Source organism: Oncorhynchus kisutch, linkage group LG10 (assembly GCF_002021735.2).
Source record: "Oncorhynchus kisutch isolate 150728-3 linkage group LG10, Okis_V2, whole genome shotgun sequence".
NCBI classification, from domain to species: Eukaryota; Metazoa; Chordata; class Actinopteri; order Salmoniformes; family Salmonidae; genus Oncorhynchus; species Oncorhynchus kisutch.
The window spans coordinates 23,494,236-23,515,369 of NC_034183.2; the positions used below are offsets into that span (position 1 = coordinate 23,494,236).

At 43.1% G+C, this 21,134-nt stretch overlaps 1 protein-coding gene across 1 annotated transcript in view; it reads right to left on the reverse strand.

The window, feature by feature from the left end:
- LOC109882207 (breast cancer anti-estrogen resistance protein 3) overlaps positions 1–17,636 on the reverse strand; it is an 82,908-nt gene extending 65,272 nt beyond the window's left edge. Inside the window, exons 1-2 of the mRNA XM_031833344.1 lie at positions 17,490–17,636; positions 4,917–5,031 (exon numbers count right to left, since the gene is read on the reverse strand). Of these exons, the coding sequence (XP_031689204.1) occupies positions 4,917–5,031; positions 17,490–17,579 (205 nt within the window). The 5' untranslated portion in view covers positions 17,580–17,636. The remainder of the gene's footprint in view (positions 1–4,916; positions 5,032–17,489) is intronic.
- Positions 17,637–21,134: the final 3,498 nt, after the last annotated feature.

Below are 21,134 nucleotides of genomic sequence, written 5' to 3' on the forward strand. Positions count from 1 at the left end.
TAAAGAACGCCTCATTCCATAACTTTTAATGGCGTATAAATTCAAGGATGTGTTGTACTTCAGTTGGCATGGAATCCATTTCTTTGGAAAAGTGGATATTTAACCTGTGATCAAACAGATCATCCTAACTCTGTTGGTGAACACTTTTCTGATAACAGAACAACGTTAGTGGGACCAGATTAAGCTGAATATGACTCAACTACAACACCAACTCGTAAAATCCTCTGGTATTCAGTTATGACCAATGGTCCACGGTCTCCATGGTGGAATTCTCTCACCATGGTAACTCGTATTTTCCGTCAGGGACAAATAACAGCTCATCGGCATGCTGCTGAATTTCTGTCCATCTATCTTCTCACACTACTGACGGCCTGTTTTCATTTTTTTAATTTTATTTAACCTTTATTTAACTAGGCAAGTCAGTTAAGAAACAAATTCTTTATTACAATGACGGCCTACCAAAAGGCAAAAGGCCTCCTGCGGAGAAGGGGGCTGGGATTAAAAATCTAAATAAATCGAATACAAATATATGACAAAACACACATCACGACAAGAGACACAACGCTACATAAAGACAGGCCTAAGACAACATAGCATGGTAGCAACAAAACATGACAACAACATGGTAGCAACAAAACATGGCAGCAGCACAACATGGTAGCAGCACAAAACAGGGTACAAACATTATTGGGCACAGAAAGCAGCACAAGAGCAACTGTCAGTAAGAGTGTATTTTAGCCTGTCACCAAGGGGAAGTCCACACACAGTGTGAAGAGTAATGCGCTGAGACACAACAGCACAACAAAACCTATGGCTGTCAGTCAGTAGTGAGTGTTGTAGAAATAATGGATGGCCATGTGTCAGTGACAATGCTGGGTAGCATGGTGGCTAATGCAGCAGGCTGGTGGATGGCCTTGGATTGGACACGCTGCTTAAACTTGGTTTGCGCTCACATTGCATGGTGACATTTGTCACACAAGCCTGGTTGATAATATATCTGACCAGTAATTTCTAGTTGGAGTGGCTTGTGACTGTTTTACAATCAGCTATCAGCATTAAGAAAGAGATCATTAGGATGTGTTATTTCAAACAGAGCTAGCGCTCTCTCTCTCTCTTTCTTTACGCAGCATGCCCATCTGTTGACAATGGAGGACTGTGTTTATGTTGGTGACGATCATAGCTAGTCTGGTCTGGACAGACTGAACTCTCTCACCACTAACCGTCAAACCTTCCACTGTCCCGCCCCATGTGACAGAGGAGACACGGGAACTGGGACCACTCTGAGAACGCCCTCCTCAATCACAACACATTGATCCCATGAAGTTTCAAATGGTAGCAGGCATTGTTGTTATCACATCTGACATGTCAATCTCTTTCTATCCAACCCACAAGCATTTCATCCCCATGCTGTCATAATCTGGATCTCACAATAGTTTCCATAACCATCCCATCAATCATGGCCATGTCTGTGACATCACATGTCATCTTCAGGACCTGAGGGGCAATGCAGAGAGGATTGCTGTATGTCGTCATGATGAGATTAAATGATCATAGTGTGGGACTCACTGGGCAAAGTCTAGTATAACATTGATCTTATAACTTTATTTATTGCAGCTAACTTTTTTTTGCAGTGTTTCTAATTCTCATAGATGAAAGTGCTATGTCTTTCAAATGCTCTTATCTGGGTCACAAGATGAGTTTGCAATTTCCAAAGGATGCCATTAACTTTAACAAATACTGTACATAGACAATCTGCCCTAATAGAAGGGAAGGCAGCATGCCAACTCTCCATTTAATGGTAGGCTTATACTACCTGCTCTCAGCGATACTCTGGCCTGTCATCTATGTCGATGCTGTGTGGTGACTTAAATGCTCAGTAAGGAATCTTATAGGAGCATTAGGAACAAGAAACCGGATGCAGTAGAATGTTTTTTTCCCCAAGAAAAGCAATGTTATGTATGTTTAGAAGTCTGTAGAATACTAAAGGAATAAATTAATTATAACAAATATTATGAAAACATATTTTAAAAGTCTCCCTAATCGAAAAGAGGATTTGTTTAAATACAAGGCGTTTGAATCTTAGCCTGATACTAATAACATATATTTGGCTTGGAAACAGTGGGTTATGAGAGGGCATTTCACAAAAGTCATAAAGCATGAAATGACAATGTGCTTGAATGTTTAAAATGATGTTCATTTGATTAAATATTCTCCGGTACTTTTGTGTACTTTTTAGCCAGAAGTTCTGAAAGTAGCGCTCATGAGTCAAAAGTGGTCCCTGAAAATGGTGTACTACGTCACATATGTGCACCATGTCATTGCTCTCTCTTTCGCACTGCTGTGGGTTTATCAAGTGCATCTTGCTTGCTGTCACTCATATGGCGAGGGGCTGAAGCTCATTGGTTGAACTCAAATTGTTAAGGGGCTGGCCCATGTGGGGGAAAATTTGGGAGAAATGGCGCAGCACAGCTTCCAGAAAAACAGTCAATTTCAAATTAGGAATTTCATGGCTAATTGGGGTAAAACAGTAATTCTGCTCATAGATTAAGCATGTATGAACTACACATTGTCACAACCAGCAAACCGCCAAAGTTCTGGAGCTTGTCTTTAAATTTATCATATGAAAAAAAAAACACCCAGCATGACTGAAACATTTAATCTACTTCTGTGGAACACACAGTACTGCATGGAAAATATGTTCAGTAGAAATTCAATACGTTTCAATAGTGACAATTCCATTCTAATCGTTTTGAGGCAACTAATCCATCTGCTTTACATTACTGAATCACAATGTCGAATGTGTCATATTTGTATCATAGAGCTCAGACTCCTCAAAGAGAAAAGATAAGTCAGAATAACAGAAGGCTAATCTATTTTAGTCTGGCTAACACCTAACAAAGTCCTCCTGACTTCAGAGTCTGGAAAGGCTATTTTGATGTTGTCGGGCACGATGGTCGATAATGAAGGGGATGTGCTTTTTTTCTGATTGGTTCTCCTTGTCTGTTTCTCACTGAAACACCCACATGGACAGCCACACACAGCCCGTGAGCACCACCCCTTCCAATACAACGATTTTCAAATCCAAACAGCGTTAGGTACTAACACATTTTTTTTTCAAAGAAAACATTCAAGCTGTTCAAGCAACAGTCTCCTGTCCAGACCAGTGTGTCACAGCTCCCCCTCGCTGTGAGTCACGTGAGTCACGTCAGCCACACTCAGTCTATTTAGCACTATCCCTGAATCCACACACCATGGACTAACACTCCCTGGAAGTTTGTCTTTCTGATCGTTAGTGAGAGATGCATTTAAACTTGTGGTGTGGATGGATGGTGCAACATGAGAATGGATGACCCTTTTACCACAAACCCTCTCAGGTGCTACAACAGGATTTACCAGCAGCCCAAAGCCACTTATTGCAGACACATAAAAACAAGAAGTGTCTTTTATTAGGAATGGAATATTGACAAAACGGCCTTACTAGAATGTTCTTAACCAAATGTCATTCTCTTGGCAGTAGCCATAGCAACAGTAGGGAGTTGGCGTATAATGCATGAGTCCTCATCCCCACTTCTCTAGAGTTGATTATACACAGCAGGGCACCTGCCTCAGGGCAGTCACCACTGCTCCAACTCTTACAGCTGCCTGGGTAGACCCTGTGTGTGTGTGTGTGTGTGTGTGTGTGTGTGTGTGTGTGTGTGTGTGTCTGTCACAGGACACTGCTGAGGGAAGGATGGCTCATAATAATAATAGCTGGAATGGATTGAATAGAATGGGTTGAAACACATGGAAACCATGTGTTTGATACCATTCCATTTATTCTGTTCTAGCCATTACTATGAGCCTGTCCTCCCAATTATGGTGCTACCGGCCACCTGAGGTGTTTGTGTGTTCCACTGTGGTTGTAGGAGTATAATGCTGTGATATGTGCGGAAGCATGCCTTTGAGTGACACAATACCTGTGTTTACAGTAAATGAGACTGTTTTGATTTCCTCCTCTGTTCCCAGGAGCATGATGCCTGTCTGTTTTATCTCAGTAATCCCTGCGTGTTGCCATCAGCCTCCTGGTGCTTTCATGACTTATAGCTGAACACCTCATTAGATTCTCTTGTCTTTATAGGTGGCGTCAAGGGATAAGAATAGGAGGAAAAAAAAAAAACTGTTGACTCATCAGTGACTTGATGAGGATAATCAAGTCACTGGTGACTTTATTCACTCAGATGGCCAGGAAAAAGTCTCTAGCCTTTAACTAGGGCACATTGTTTTCCCTGGTGACTATAAGGAAAGTATCAGCTACTATTCAGCACAACACTGTTTCTCTGGAGGGGCCTCTCCTCTGACCCCTGGACCAGAAAGGTGGGGCCGTGGGGTGGCAGTGGCTGGTGGGAGAGTGCCGGGGGTCTTGTTCCTCACTAGGCCTATCCTCTCTATTCTTTCTATACTTCCAAACACATTATGGGGCCTGCGCTTCCCAACACAAACAGAGGACCGGACAGGGGGAGACAGCGGGAGGGAGGGCTGGGAACCAGACAAACAGGGCCTGAGCCAGTCTGTGAAAACAGCCATGATAAGGCCTGCTCCTGTTAGGTCAGCCGTGTGAGTGTTGGAAGAGAAAGACACTTGTCTTGTTACAGCACTGCCACTTTCCCTACTTTCACATCCAAACGAGTGTAAGTGCAGTGTGTTACAGTATGTGGCATATGCACACGGCATATTGCATTTAGCAAACTACAGCTCAAAATGTATGCTGTAATCTTGTGGCTTTCAAAAGGAATAACTGGGAATATTTCAGTGGGAATTACTTTTCAGGATTTGAGTCTCAACAACAGTGACTCATGTGAACAGACCAACAAAGTATATTTTTCATGAACAGGTTTGGTATAGGAAGATAACTACCAGTGAGATGTTGAGCCACTGACCTCTCCTCCTCTCGCTCTCCTGCAGTATCTGGATGCTCGTGAGGAGGTGGATGCGGTGGAGGTGGTTACGGACGCCCAGCTCCAGCAGATCCAGCTCATTCAGATGCAACAGGTCCTGCAGAGATGGATGGGTGAAGGGTTAGGCAATATAAAGAAGGAAAGAAAGCTTGCAAATTACAAGCCCGCGAAGTATACCAAACTGTATCACAATGCAGACAACATTTCAACTACAACAGCCTTCTTCGGGGGCTAGACAGGACTGTTTTTAGCCAGGCAGACACCAAGGACACCTTTCCCCTCCCTCCAAACTGAGTGTGTCCTCTCCTCCCCCTAATCTAGTCAGGCCAGCACCCCACACTGCCTGTCATTACTGGGCTGCCACTCTGCTGCCAACGGTGCCCTTTCTTACACTTCAAACCAGGGGCTTGCTTTGGTTTCAAAACCATACATTCTGGGTGGTGTCTTCACAAACACCACCCTGTTTCTCTCAGCGTTCCAGCGTTCATTGTTCCCCAGCAAGACAAAACAGACAAGTTAAATGATAGGTTCGGTTAGAAGATATTTTCTGCTGTTTGGAACATGCCTTTCAGCTTGTGTTAACAATACTGAAATATCCAAACAGAGGAAATGATTCTGCGTTCATGTACTTGATGAGATCAGGGTTAGCTTACAAATAATTACAAATCATTGATAACGTATATTATTGATGCAAGTGAAGTGACCAAGTTCGCTTTAGTCACATGATAATAATATCATTCATAACGACACCGTGCAAAGTTCAAATTCTCAGCTAGGCTGTTTGCTTTGCCTTTATCGTCCCTGGTGCAATGGAGCAGTGATCTGGACCAGATTGTTTTAAGGCATCAGAGAGTTAGTTTTCCACCACAGTGCATTAGAGTCTTTGTCCCTGTTATCTGTGCTCTATCCCGGTGGAATCTCAGCCAGGATCTTTGTGATCACCAGGCATTCTTCTGCATTGTCCTGCCTCTGTTATGTCGGGGGGGGGGGGGGGGGGGGGGGGGGGGGGAGCGAGAGGGAGCCCAGGCACAGCCAGCTTCCCAGGGCAGCTGGGCAGGTGTGTGTCTGTCTGGGTGCCCTATGCTGGTAAGGGTCCATTATCCCCTGATGGCTCTTAGGTGTACACTGCTTACCCAAAGAGGCCCCTAGTAGTTCCACACCCTCTTGCCCACTTTCTGACATCAATAGGCAAAAACAGCCCTTGGTCTGTCCTGAAGACTCTCCTATGCATTATCCGACCGTGCCATATGTAGTCACATAAGTACCTTTAGAACTGGCAGGCATTTCAATCAATTCCTCATGTAGATATTTGAATAGTTGTCTTTGTCTGCGGGATTGTGGTTTGGTCTGGGTCGTTGTTTTCTTGTCTGGTTACTTGAGACGACGATGTTGCAGAGAGAGGAGCACCGGCGGGTCTGACTGACTGGCAGTTAATGTAAGTCTGACGCTCACCAGCGTTAAAATGTGGTGTAGCAGAACTCGTCCCCAGGCGGTGAGGAGCAACTGCTGATATCTCCCCATTACTCTCATTACAGGGCGGGTTATCAGGCTGCAGAGCAAGAAAGGCAGAACGCAGAGAGGAAGGCAGCCATGCAGCCATGCGTTTCCCCTCATCTCCATCACCTGTCTGAGCAGCAGTGGAGCAGAGAGACGTGACACACAATCTCCTGGCTGATTAGAATTGTATCATATTCAATCATTAAAATAGAAGGTCCATTCTAAACAATGTTTTAGAACTTGTACCCCTCCCTCTCTTTTCTCCCTTAATTCCACCACTAATGGAGCATTAATGGAGATTCCATTATCTCTCTCCATTATCTCTGTTTCACATTACTGAGGCATTGTGGGCCTTCACTAGTAGAAGCAAGACATGGTTGGAATAACTAACAACTATTGATGCGAGCATATAACAAAATCAGCTGCACTCATTTATGGTGAGATCTGAAGAGTTCACTCTGTAGTCTCTCTATTCTGTAACGGTGGGATAGAAGGTTTACAGGCTGGTGGTATAAAGATACCCTCACTAATAGCCTCTCTGTTCTTGTCCTGCAGCCTGATTAACATGGGGAACAATGTCTATCCATGACCACAGCATGTGACCCTACCAAGGTTATTTGTGTTGCTTATTATCACAACTTAATCGCTGGTTGAAAACTGTTTTCTGCCCCTCTCAAAAGATAGAATTTGTAGATAATTGGCCCTCTTTCTGGGACTCACCCACAAACAGGACCAAGCCTGGCCTGCTGAGGAGTGACAGACTCCATCCTAGCTGGAGGGGTGCTCTCATCTTATCTACCAACATAGACAGGGCTCTAACTCCTCTAGCTCCACAATGAAATAGGGTGCAGGCCAGGCAGCAGGCTGTTAGCCAGCCTGCCAGCTTAGTGGAGTCTGCCACTAGCACAGTCAGTGTAGTCAGCTCAGCTATCCCCATTGAGACCGTGTCTGTGCCTTGTCCTAGGATGGGCAAAACTAAACAATCTCACTAGGATAAAGACCTCCATTCCTGCCATTATTGAAATAGATCGTGATACCTCACATCTCAAAATAGGGCTACTTAATGTTAGATCCCTTACTTCAAAGGCCGTTATAGTCAATGAACTAATCACTGATCATAATCTTGATGTGATTGGCCTGACTGAAACATGGCTTAAGCCTGACGAATTTACTGTGTTAAATGAGGCCTCACCTCCTGGCTAGACTAGTGACCATATCCCCCGTGCATCCCGCAAAGGCGGAGGTGTTGCTAACATTTACGATAGCAAATTTCAATTTACAAAAAAAAAAAGACGTTTTCGTCTTTTGAGCTTCTTAGTCATGAAATCTATGCAGCCTACTCAATCACTTTATATAGCTACTGTTTACAGGCCTCCTGGGCCATATACAGCGTTCCTCATTGAGTTCCCTGAATTCCTATCGGACCTTGTAGTCATAGCAGATAATATTCGAATTTTTTGTGACTTTAATATTCACATGGAAAAGTCCACAGACTCCAAAAGGCTTTCGGAGCCATCATCGACTGTCTCTGGACCTACTCACTGTCACAGTCATACTCTGGACATAGGTTTGTCCCATGGAATAAATGTTGTGGATCTTAATGTTTTTCCTCATAATCCTGGACTATCGGACCACCATTTTATTACGTTTGCAATTGCAACAAATAATCTGCTCAGACCCCAACCAAGGAGCATCAAAAGTCGTGCTATAAATTCACAGACAACAAAGATTCCTTGATGCCCTTCCAGACTCCCTCTGTCTACCCAAGGACGCCAGAGGACAAAAATCAGTTAACCACCTAACTGAGGAACTCAATTTAACCTTGCGCAATACCCTAGATGCAGTTGCACCCCTAAAAACGAATAACATTTCTCATAAGAAACTAGCTCCCTGGTATACAGAAAATACCCGAGCTCTGAAGCAATCTTTCAGAAAATTGGAATAGAAATGGCGCCACACGAAACTGGAAGTCTTCCAACTAGCTTGGAAAGACAGTACCGTGCAGTATCGAAGAGGCCTCACTGCTGCTCGATCATCCTATTTTTCCAACTTAATTGAGGAAAATAAGAACAATCCTAAATGTATTTTTAATACTGTCGCAAAGCTAACTAAAAAGCAGCATTCCCCAAGTGAGGATGGCTTTCACTCCACCAGTAATAAATTCATTAACTTCTTTGAGGAAAAGATCATGATTATTAGAAAGCAAATTACGGACTCCTCTTTAAATCTGCGTATTCCTTCAAAGCTCAGTTGTCCTGAGTCTGCACAACTCTGCCAGAGAGACACTCAAGTGTTTTAGTCCTAAATCTCTTGACACAATGATGAAAATAATCATGGCCTCTAAACCTTCAAGCTGCATACTGGACCCTATTCCAACTAAACTACTGAAAGAGATGCTTCCTATGCTTGGCCCTCCTATGTTGAACATAATAAATGGCTCTCTATCCACCAGATGTGTACCAAACTCACTAAAAGTGGCAGTAATAAAGCCTCTCTTGAAAAAGCCAAACCTTGACCCAGAAAATATGCATCTGTCCTCGTGTTCCTAGACCTTAGTGCTGCTTTTGATACCATCGATCACCACATTCTTTTGGAGAGATTGGAAACCCAAATTGGTCTACACGGACAAGTTCTGGCCTGGTTCAGATCTTATCTGTCGGAAAGATATCAGTTTGTCTCTGTGAATGGTTTGTCCTCTGACAAATCAACTGTAAATTACGGTGTTCCTCAAGGTTCCGTTTTAAGACCACTATTGTTTTCACAATATATTTTACCTCTTGGGGATGTCATTCAAAAACATAATGTTAACTTTCACTGCTATGCGGATGACACACAGCTGTACATTTCAATGAAACATGGTGAAGCCCCAAAATTGCCCTCGCTAGAAGTTTGTGTTTCAGACATAAGGAAGTGGATGGCTGCAAACGTTCTACTTTTAAACTCGGACAAAACAGAGATGCTTGTTCTAGGTCCCAAGAAACAAAGAGATCTTCTTTTGAATCTGACAATTAATCTTAATGGTTGTACAGTCGTCTCAAATAAAACTGTGAAGGACCTCGGCATTACTCTGGACCCTGATCTCTCTTTTGACGAACATATCAAGACTGTTTCAAGGACAGCTTTTTCCATATACGTAACATTGCAAAAATCAGAACATTTCTGTCCAAAAATGGATTCAGAAAAATGTATCCATGCTTTTGTTACTTCTAAGTTAGACTACTGCAATTCTCTACTTTCCGGCTACCCGGATAAAGCACTAAATAAACTTCATTTAGTGCTAAATTGATCATATTACTCCAGTGGTAGCCTCCTTACACTGGCTTCCTGTTAAGGCAAGGGCTGATTTCAAGGTTTTACTGCTAACCTACAAAGCATTACATGGGCTTGGTCCTACCTATCTCTCTGATTTGGTCCTGCCGTACATACCTACACATACGCTACGGTCACAAGACGCAGGCCTCCTAATTGTCCCTAGAATTTCTAAGCAAACAGCTGGAGGCAGGGCTTTCTCCTATAGAGCTCCATTTTTATGGAATGGTCTGCCTACCCATGTCAGAGACGCAGACTCGGTCTCAACCTCTAAGTCTTTACTGAAGGCTCATCTCTTCAGTAGGTCCTATGATTGAGTGTAGTCTGGCCCAGGAGTGTGAAGGTGAACAGAAAGGCTCTGGAGCAACGAACCGCCCTTGCTGTCTCTGCCTGGCTGGTTCCCCTCTTTCCACTGGGATGCTCTGCCTCTAACCCTATTACAGGGGCTGAGTCACTGGCTTACTGGTGCTCTTTCATGCCGTCCCTAGGAGGGGTGCGTCACTTGAGTGGGTTGAGTCACTGATGTGATCTTCCTGTCTGGGTTGGTGCCCCCCCTTGGGTTGTGCCGTGGCGGAGATCTTTGTGGGCTACACTCTGACTTGTCTCAGGATGGTAAGTTGGTGGTTGAAGATATCCCTCTAGTGGTGTGGGGGCTGTGCTTTGGCAAAGTGGGTGGGATTATATCCTTCCTCTTTGGCCCTGTCCGGGGGTATCATCAGATGGGGCCACAGTGTCTCCTGACCCCTCCTGTCTCAGCCTCCATTATTTATGCTGCAGTAGTTTATGTGTCGGGAGGCTAGGGTCAGTTTGTTATATCTGGAGTACTTCTCCTGTCTTATCCGGTGTCCTGTGTGAATTTAAGTATACTCTCTCTAATTCTCTCTTTCTTTCTCTCTCTCGGAGGACCTGAGCCCTAGGACCATGAAAAGCCAACAGGACTACCTGGCATGAGGACTACCTGGCATGAGGACTCCCTGCTGTCCCCAGTCCACCTGGCCGTGCTGCTGCTCCAGTTTCAACTGTTCTGCCTGCGGCTATGGAATCCTGACCTGTTCACCGGACGTGCTACCTGTCCCAGACATGCTGTTTTCAACTCTCTAGAGACAGCAGGAGTGGTAGAGATACCCTTAATGATCGGATATGAAAAGCCAACTGACATTTACTCCTGAGGTGCTGACTTGCTGCACCCTCGACAACTACTGTAATTATTATTATTTGACCATGCTGGTCATTTATGAACATTTGAACATCTTGGCCATGTTCTGTTATAATCTCCACCCGGCACAGCCAGAAGAGGACTGGCCACCCCTCATAGCCTGGTTCCTCTCTAGGTTTCTTCCTAGGGAGTTTTTCCTAGCCACCTTGCTTCTACACCTGCATTGCTTGCTGTTTGGGGTTTTAGGCTGGGTTTCTGTACAGCACTTTGAGATATCAGCTGATGTACGAAGAGCTATATCATTTTTTTTAAAAATGTTTTTATTTGATTATAAAATGCTTTTAGAGGACAACTGGGAAACTTTATGGAGCCAGTTTAAATCCTCATACATAGGATGGTATGTGTTATAATGTGGGGACAGGTGGAACTCTTAGGCCTCTTACTGCTGTTCTGTTAGGCATGGACTTTAATACGGATTCCAAACAATATTTACTGTATTTAATCCTTCATCATAGGAATTGTTCAAAACATGTTTTGAACAAGCTGAGTATATCTACTGTAAGCTGGTAAGTCATCATATACTGTAGGTTAATCATCTAATAACATATTGCCAAAACAGAAGTGAAACAAAGGGATGGGGTAACGGTAACCACAGGCAACATATCATCCTCAGACTACAAAAACAAGCAGTGTGAGTCATGGTTAAGTACAAGTTGAAGCAATATGGAGGCCTTGGCAAGTAGCTCCTTCACTTGACATGAGTCAGAGTGCTAGGACATCCCATTGATATGGTCCCTTACGAGACACTTGACAAGCTCATTCTGATTTTATCTCCTTTTCATATGTTTTACTCATTTAGCAGATACTCTTATCCAGAGTGACTTACAGGAGCAATTAGGACACATCGACAGATTTTTGAGCTAGTCAGCTCAGGGATCAAACCAGAACCCTTTCGGTAACTTGCCCAACGCTCTTAACTGCTAGGCTACCTGCCACACTTTTCACTGGGATCAAGAATGAGATAGAACTTTCACCCTTTAATGAGATCTGATTCAAGCCTATGTCCGTTAACCCTTCACCATAGAGTCACATCACCGCAGAGGAAATAACTTACAGTTGTAGCAGGACAGGATCAGCAGTGGTGTAAAGTAATTAAGTAAAGATACTTTAATGTACTACTTAAGTAGTTTTTGGGGGTTATCTGTACTTTACTATTTATATTTTGGACAACTTTTACTTTTACTTCACGACATACCTAAAGAAAATTATGTACTTTTTACGCCATACATTTTCCCTGACACCCAAAAGTACGTGTTACATTTGGAATGCTTAGCAGGACAGGAGAATGGTCCAAGTCACACACTTATCAAGAGAACCTCCCTGGTCATCCCTACTGCCTCTGATCTGGCGGACTCACTAAACACACATTGTTTGTTTGTAAATTATGTCTGACTGTTGGAGTGTGGCCCTGGCTGTCTGTAAATATGAAAAAAAATAAGAAGATGGTGCCGTCTGGCTTGCTTTAATGTAAAGAATTTGAAATGATTTATACTTTTACTTTTAGTTTTGATACTTAAGTAAATTTTAGCAATTCCATTTACTTTTGATACTTAAGTATATTTAGAACCAAAGACTTTTACTCAAGTAGTATTTTACTGGGTGACTTTCACTTTTACTTTGAGTCATTTTCTATTAAGGTATCTTTACTTTTACTGAGGATTAATCTTGGGGAGAGAGGGTTAGCTCTGGGTTAAATCTGGTCTATAAAACCCTTTCGCCTCTGTGACAGCCAGCAGACAGCTGGGTCCAAAAACGAACAGTTAAGTGGGTGTCATAAATCCCCAGTAATAAGGGTCTCTGAGATGACTGCAGTGCTGCTGCTGCCTCCTGGGGATGAGGGAGAGGAAGCCCTGGACAGATGCTGGGTGCATTGGGTGGAGGGGAGACAGAGGAAGGGAGAGTGAGAGGGAGGTGGAGAGAGACACAGGGAATGAGAGAGGAGGTATGGATAAGATACACGAGGAAAGGAGACGAGAGGAAAGAGAAAGGGGGAGGAGACCAGGGGATGTGGTCAGGGAGAGTGAGAGGAAGACAAGGGAAGGAAGACAGAGGTTGAGAGAGATTGGGGTGGGAGAAGACAGGCGGAAGCCAGTGGGAGGGAGACAGTGGGTAGGTGGGCGGTTATGAGAGGCAGAGGGAGAGGGAATGTCCACAGCAGCCTGGTTTGGAGGTCAGAGGGGAGACAGCTACTGTTTACAGGCTCCAAACAGGTCCATCACCACGACAGCCCAGGGCTCACACACCATCAAACACTCCTGCCTCGCAAACACACATTCCTCACATGTTCACCTGGGCCTGGGCAGCCACAGCTTTAAATGTATACCAAGAATTGTATTTTAGGCCTGCAGTTTAGGGATCCAGGGTAAGAGGTAGTTCTTCTCAGAGAAGTGATGGATTTCCCAGGGCAGTGATATTGCTATCTGTTTTTGTATTCCCTGGATTGACTTGTGGAAAAATTTGAGGATTGCAGACTGCATTCTCTGAGGAGATTGAATCTATAAATCAAAAAATATCTACAGTATGGCATTGGGAAAAAGTTAATGAATCACATTTCTATTAAATTGACTTCCGTTGACTTTAGTTATATTTTATAAATATAAACGCAACATGCAACAATTTATACGATTTTACTGAGTTACAATTCATATAAGAAAATCAGTCAATTGAAATAAATAAATTAGGCCCTAATCTATGGATTTCACATGACTGGGAATACAGATATGCATCTGTTGGTCATGTATACCTTAAAAAAAAGGTAAGGCTTGGATCAAAAAAAAAGTCAGTATCTGGTGAGACCACAATTTGCCTCATGCAGCACAACATCTCCTTCGCATAGAGTTGATCAGGCTGTTGATTGTGGCCTGTGGAATGTCCCACTCCTCTTCAATGGCAGTACGACGTTGCTGGATATTTGTATTTGTATTTATTAGGGATCCCCATTAGCTGCTGCCATAGGAACAGCTACTCTTCCTGAGGTCCAAACACATTAAAGCACTTACATTACAAATAAAACAAAAGACACAACAGTACATACATTATTACACCACTACATATCTACAATACACAATGTACAATAAAAACAACAGTACATACATTATTACACCACTACATATCTACAATACACAATGTACAATAAAAACAACAGTACATTCATTATTACACCACTACATATCTACAATACACAATGTACAATAAAAACAACAGTACATACATTATTACACCACTACATATCTACAATACACAATGTACAATAAAAACAACAGTACATTCATTATTACACCACTACATATCTACAATACACAATGTACAATAAAAACAAAAATGATTGTGATCACTACATCCTATGGATTTGGACAGTGCTTTATAACACATTTCTGCAGCATTAGTAAAGATTGATCAACACACGTTGATGATTTCATTCCTGTGCTATTTATAACTACCCTAGTAGGTTGACTGACAACCTGAACCAGGTTTTAGGCACTGGTAACAGTTTGACGTTTTTTCTTGAGTGGGCTGCTTGATGAAAGCCAGTCAATATTTAAATCACCCAGAAAAAACACTGTTGACATCACAGACATTATCAAGCATTTCACACATATTATCCAGATACTGACTGTTAGCACTTGGTGGTCTATAGCAGCTTCCCACAAGAATGGGCTTAAGGTGAGGCAGGTGAACCTATACCATATTACTTCAACAGTATTTAACATGAGATCGTCTCTAAGCTTTACAGGAATGTGGTCCTGAATATAGACCACAACACCGACCCCGTTGGCATTTCTGTCTTTTTGGTAGATGTTATAACCATGTATTTCTACCACTATTATCAAAGGTATTATCTAAGTGAGTTTCAGAGATAGTCAGAATATGAATGTTATCTGCTACAAGCAAGTTATTGACTTCATGAACCTTGTTTCTTAGGCTACATATGTTAATATGGGCTATTTTTAGCACTTTTCTGGGTTGCTTGATTGCTTTTAATGCTTTACTGGGAAGCTTATCAGAAGTAGACTTTCTAATGTTATTTATATTGGAGCTGCACACAGTGGACTTCCTACTAGGGCACACCTCAGTGCTAACAGTGTAACTCTGGTTCGTAGGCACATGATTACAGCATACAATAGCTGTAGGATCAACGGAGGTATTCAGAGCAGTTAGTGGGACATTAATTAAGTTACTTACATTGGGTCTGCAAAAGCCACTGGGATAATGTACATTACATGCAGCATTATGACGACTCATTGTCACAATGGTAGGTATTAACTGAGCTGGTCTTGGCTCATTGATAAGTCATTGTCTCAATGCAGCCTTGAAATGTGAGGAGACAAAAATGATTTGGATGGACTATAGAGTATCTTTCGTTTCCAGAAGGTGTCAAAGTTATCTATAAAAGTGATTCCAACAGAGCTACAGTAATCTTTTAGCCAGATGTGTAATTCCAGTAGCCTGCTGAATCTTTCACACCCACAGTCCAAAAATGGTACCGGACCTGAAATGTTTGTCTGCTTTTTGGAATCTTTCAATGCTAGAATCAGTTCTTTAAAATCAATGTTCAGAATTCCATTTCCGAGCTTGCCCTCCTGATGTTGTTTGACCCCAAATGGACTACGACAGCGTCGGCTCCCGGCATCTGTCGTAGAACAGTCGGAAGCAACCTTGTAATGTCCTGTACTTGTGCTCCTGGGTAGCACAGGGTTTTTGCACTGGAAACCAATTTGTTTCTCACCATAGAGCTGCCGATGATGACAGCTGGTGAAACCGGGGAGGACCGGCCGTTCTTTCACCTCAAGTGGTATAGAAGACCCTTCGAGGACCGAAGGGCGTTGGGGCCCAATGGAATCGAGCCGGCTGTAGTATCCATCGTGGATGGGCTGATCTCTCAGGCAGTCTCAAGGTCTGATGAGGGTGGGAGCCATCGGAGAGGGAGAAAGAACAGAGGACAAAGACGCAGGTAACTCCAGATCTGATGGTGAATCGGAAGTCCCTAAGGAAGAAGATGCCGGAACCTCTGGATCCGTGTCCGTTAACATCTCCATGGAAAATGAAATATCTCCATGGCTGGTTGGTTTGGCCGAGAACAGGAACATCCACCAAGTCATCCAAGTAGCATCCTACTAGCTCCGTTCTCCAGGGAAGGGGAAGACCCCTTCGGGGAGGGATCCCTGCAGAGTGGAGGCCAGTCGGCTGTGGAGACTCTCCCCCTCGCCCACACTTCCACCAGATCAGAGCGGCGTCCGGCTACTGGGGTAGAAGAAAAATAAAAAGTAGGCGGGCGTGGATTTCCCAGTATATGTAGGTTCTCTACTTGTTTGCTAAGTAGTCCACTGCAAGCTAACAGTTGCTACATTGAAAGTCCAGGCGGTCCACATTTTCCCGAAATAAAACAAAGTAGACACAGCTCCTGCAGCGTTGAAAACGTTCAATAGCGACCTCCATTTGAGACTGCCAAGCCAGCTAGGCTACAGGCTATCTAGGCTACAGGCTAGCTAGGCTAGCTGGGCTTCCGTGTCTCTCTACTTGACTTGCTATTGGCGGGAATTAGAACACACTGTCGTACAAGTCAATCCAGAGCATCACAAACTTGGTCAATGGGTGACATGTCTGGTGAGTATGCAGGTCATTTTCAGCTTCCAGGAATTGTGTACAGATCCTTGCGACATGAGGCTGTGCATTATCATGCTGAAACATTAGGTGATGGCGACGGATGAATGGCACGACAATGGGCATCAGGATCTCGTCACTGTATCTCTGTGCATTCAAATTGCCATCAATAAAATGCAATTGTGTTCATTGTCCGTAGCTTATGCCTGCCCATACCATAACCCCACCACCACCATGGGGCACTCTGTTCACAACGTTGACATCAGCAAACCGCTCGCACACACAACATCATACACGTGGTCTGCGGTTGTGAGGCCAGTTGGACGTACTGCCAAACTCTCTAAAATGGCTTATGGTAAACAACTCTGGCAACAACTCTGGTGGACATTCCTGCAGTCAGCATGCCAATTACATGCTCCATCAAAACTTGAGACATCAGTGGTGTTGTGTGACAAAAATTCACATTTTAGAGTGGACTTTTATTGTCTCCAGCACAAGGTGCACCTGTGTTGATCAGATTTTTGATATGCCAAACCTGTCAGGTGGATGGATTGTGATGGAAAAGGAGAAATCCTCACTAACAGGGATGTAAACTAAATTTGTGCACAAAATTTGAGAGAAATAATATTTTGGGAATATTGAAAATGTCTGAGAACTTTTGTTTCAGCTCAATTTACACAATTTGCATGTTGCGTTTATATTTGTGTTCAGTATACTTTAACTGCTTTTGGTAAACTAAGTAGGTCATTTGAGACCCACTGCTGTGCTTTAGCAGTCTTTTCCACTGACCTGCATAGGCAGCGGAGTCTTCGTATGTGTCCTTTACCGTGCATGCTTTTATGTGTGTGTCTGTGTTTGTGTGTGTATGTGCGTGCATGCGTGCCTGAGTGTGCAGTGTCTACATAGTGAATCAGGCTGAAATCTGCTTTTACCTCCACCCCATCATAGTCGTCGTCAAACAGAGTGCAGTACTGCGGCAGACCCAGCTGACTGAGCCACTTGGAGATGGCTAGGTGCTTCATGCTGCCAGCCTACCGCCAGGCCAGCCTCTCCCTCTCCTGGGGCCTCTGTCACCTGAGGAGAGGACCAGGAACAGCATCACCATTATTACCCACTCAGGATGGCTGCTACATCTGTTTGTAGTGAAGAACAAAGAGGCAAACCAGTCATCAAAACCACATTAAAGGAACCAACAGCAGATGATGTCATCCGCTTTCATTTTTACTCTGCATAATGGGGAATATACAGTGCAGCACTATTGGCCGACTCACAGCCTGAAGACCCTGCCATGAACAAATAATTGAGCTGTCAGTTCATGTGTGAAAACAGAAATAAGGGTTTAATAAGATACTTATCAAACATTATCTAAAACATTGTCATCAGTTTCAACATTTTTTTTCTGGAATATTGTAATTACATGTTAAACAATACAACTTTAATAACTTGGCAAAGAACGAGAGATGGCCATTGGAGAGAGGCCATTATAGTTATTACTTGGGCTTGCCAGCCAGGTAAAGGCCAGTCTGGTCAACTCTCAGGCAGAGAAGTGCTTTGTCAAGTGTTCTCTATGCCAGCTGAAGTGTCCTCTTCCCACCGCTCAGCTCAGCCAGACACACTCCATCACAACCAGGCTCACTCTGACTGACCAGCAGCATCACAGCAACACTAAATGAGAGGTGGCGTGTATATCAAGTTGGACAACAGACAACTTTAGCTTAAAGCACTGCCAGTCTTTACTGTATATTAATCATATTGTAGCTGTAACATTGCTTGACGAGAATGCTTGCTGTTACAGGAGGCATCCTATTGAAATATGCCTTTGCTCTCTCCACTCCATCCAATGGAAACTTTTGCCTAACTCCTGCAGAGTGCAGCCCTCTCCAGACTATAATAGGGCCTCTCTCTACATCAAACAATGCTCTATAAAGTGGAGATGGAGGCTCATAGCATGGGTCATAAACCCTGAAGGGGACAATGAGGTGGTAAAGTTGTAGTTAGTTAATCCAACCTGCAGTGTGTTCCCCCAGCTGAGCCCACTGACTGGGATGGTGCTCCTGGGGTGAAGCAATCAGCAGAGTAAAACAGGGGCAGGTTCATCCCCCATTCATCTCAATCATGTATGTCAATGTCAGACAGAACACACAGTGAGACGCATTGCGTCTTCACAACCCTGGGATGGAATAGCTGAGTAGGCTCTTCCCTGGAATTGTTGACACTGGGGAAGCATCCAATGGTGTCACACACTCTCTCATTACCATCATTATGGTCATGCTGTTTTACAGCGTCTGTTGGTACAATGAACCATGCCAAGCCATTAGGAAATGCCTAACTACTGTTTGCAGTTGCATAACACATGGAAAGCATAATTTTTGAATCAGTGGCTAAACAGAGGAGTAAAATAAAAAACAAAGCTTGGTCAAGAATAAATAAATTGATGGCCAGTAATATAATTAGTAATGACGTTGCTTATTCATCTACTATGGCAAAGTTACACCCTACCACTGACACCCATCGACACTTAACCATAACTAATGAGGAACCACCATATGATTGACAAAGGTATTAGCGCTGTTGCCCTAGACATGACATCCACATCAGAATGATCCAATTCCCTTAAGAGCCACTGAGTGGTTGGTGCAGTAGGTGTCATCAGGTCCTCTCTGCCTCCTCAATCACGCTAAGTGATTTTTACATTTACATGTACATTTTAGTAATTTAGCAGATGCCCTTATCCAAAGCGATTTACAGTAGAGTGAATACATTTTCAAATGTTTTCGATGTTGCGTACGTACATATGTGAAGTCATGTGTCCTGAGGGTCCCCACCTGACTGGCTTGCTGAGGATTCACTTTCTCAGCTCATACAGGAGTAATAAAAGCCTAGTTCACAAATGTTGTGATTTTTTGTTTTTGTGTCTATATACAGAACCAGTCAAAAGTTTGGAAACACCTACTCATTCAAGGGTTTTTCTTTATTTTTACTATGTTCCATATTGTAGAATAATAGTGAAGACATCAAAACTATGAAATAACACACAGTAACAAAAAAAGTGTAAAACAAATTAAGGACTATGATAGTGTGGAGGTAAAAGCAGGAAGCCACCCGTTGCCTTGATGACAGCTTTGCACACTCTTGGCATTCCCTCAACCAGCTTCACCTGTAATGCTATTCCAACAGACTTGAAGGAGTTCCCACGTATGCTGAACACTTGTTGGCTGCCTTTCCTTCACTCTGCGGTTCAACTCATCCCAAACCATCTCAATTGGGTTGAGGTCGGGTGATTATGGAGGCCAGGTCATCTGATGCAGCACTCCATCACTCTCCTTCTTGGTCAAATGGCCCTGACACAGCCTGGAGGTGTGTTGGGTCATTGTCCTGTTGAAAAACAAGATTGGACCAGATGGAATGGCGTATCGCTGCAGAATGCTGTGGTAGCCATGCTGGATAAGTGTGCCTTGAATTCAAAGCACCCCCACACCATCACACCTCCTCCTTCATGCTTCACGGTGGGAACCACACATGCGAAGATCATTCGTTCATTTACTCTGCGTCTCACAAAGACACGGCAGTTGGAACCAAAAATCTCACATTTGGACTCATCAGACCAAAGGACAGATTTTAACCGGTCTAATGATGTTGAGATGTGTCCGTTACTTAGCATTTATTGGGCTGCAATTTCTGAGGCTGGTAAGTCTAATTAACTTATCCTCTGCAGCAGAGGTGACTCTGGATCTTCCTTTCCTGTGCCGGTCATCATGAGAGCCAGTTTTATCATAGCACTTGATGGTTTTTGAGACTCCACTTGAAGAAACTTTCGAAGTTCTTGAAACATTCTGTATTGACTGACCTTCATGTCTTAAAGTAATGATGGACTGCCGTTTATCTTTCCTTATTTGAGCTGTTCTTTCCATAATATGGATTTAGTATTTTACCACCCCTACCTTGTATACCACCCCTAACTGATTGGCTCAAATGCATTAAGAAGGAAGGAAATTCAACAAATTAACTTTTAACAAGGCACACCTTTTAATTGAAATGCATTCCAGGTGACTACTCCAGTAAGCTGGTTGAGAGAATGCCAAAAGTGTGCGAAGCTATCATCAAGGCAAAGGGTGGCTACTATGAAGAATCTCAAATATAAAATCTATTTTAATTTATTTAACACTTTTTTGGTTACTACATGATTCCATATGTATTATTTCATAGTGTTGATGTCTTTACTATTATTCTACAATGTAGAAATTAGTCAAAATAAAATAAAAAATATTGAATGAGTAGGTGTGTCCAAACTTTACTGGTACTGTATTTTCCGTCATGATATCCGTCATCAGAGAGGCTGTCAGAGCAACAGCTCGACCCCTCACAACAGATACATGGTGTCTCCAAGGTGGCATAGCAGTTCAGACGTCTTTTGTCCTCGTCTTGTCGTGTCCTGTATATATATATATTTACAACTTTTTCACATACATTTTATTTTTATTTTCCATCAACTCATCTTCAAAACACTCTCCTGCAACCCGCCTCACCAATGTATATTTATAAAAAAGTATTATTTACCTCAGATCTGTAATCCTCCA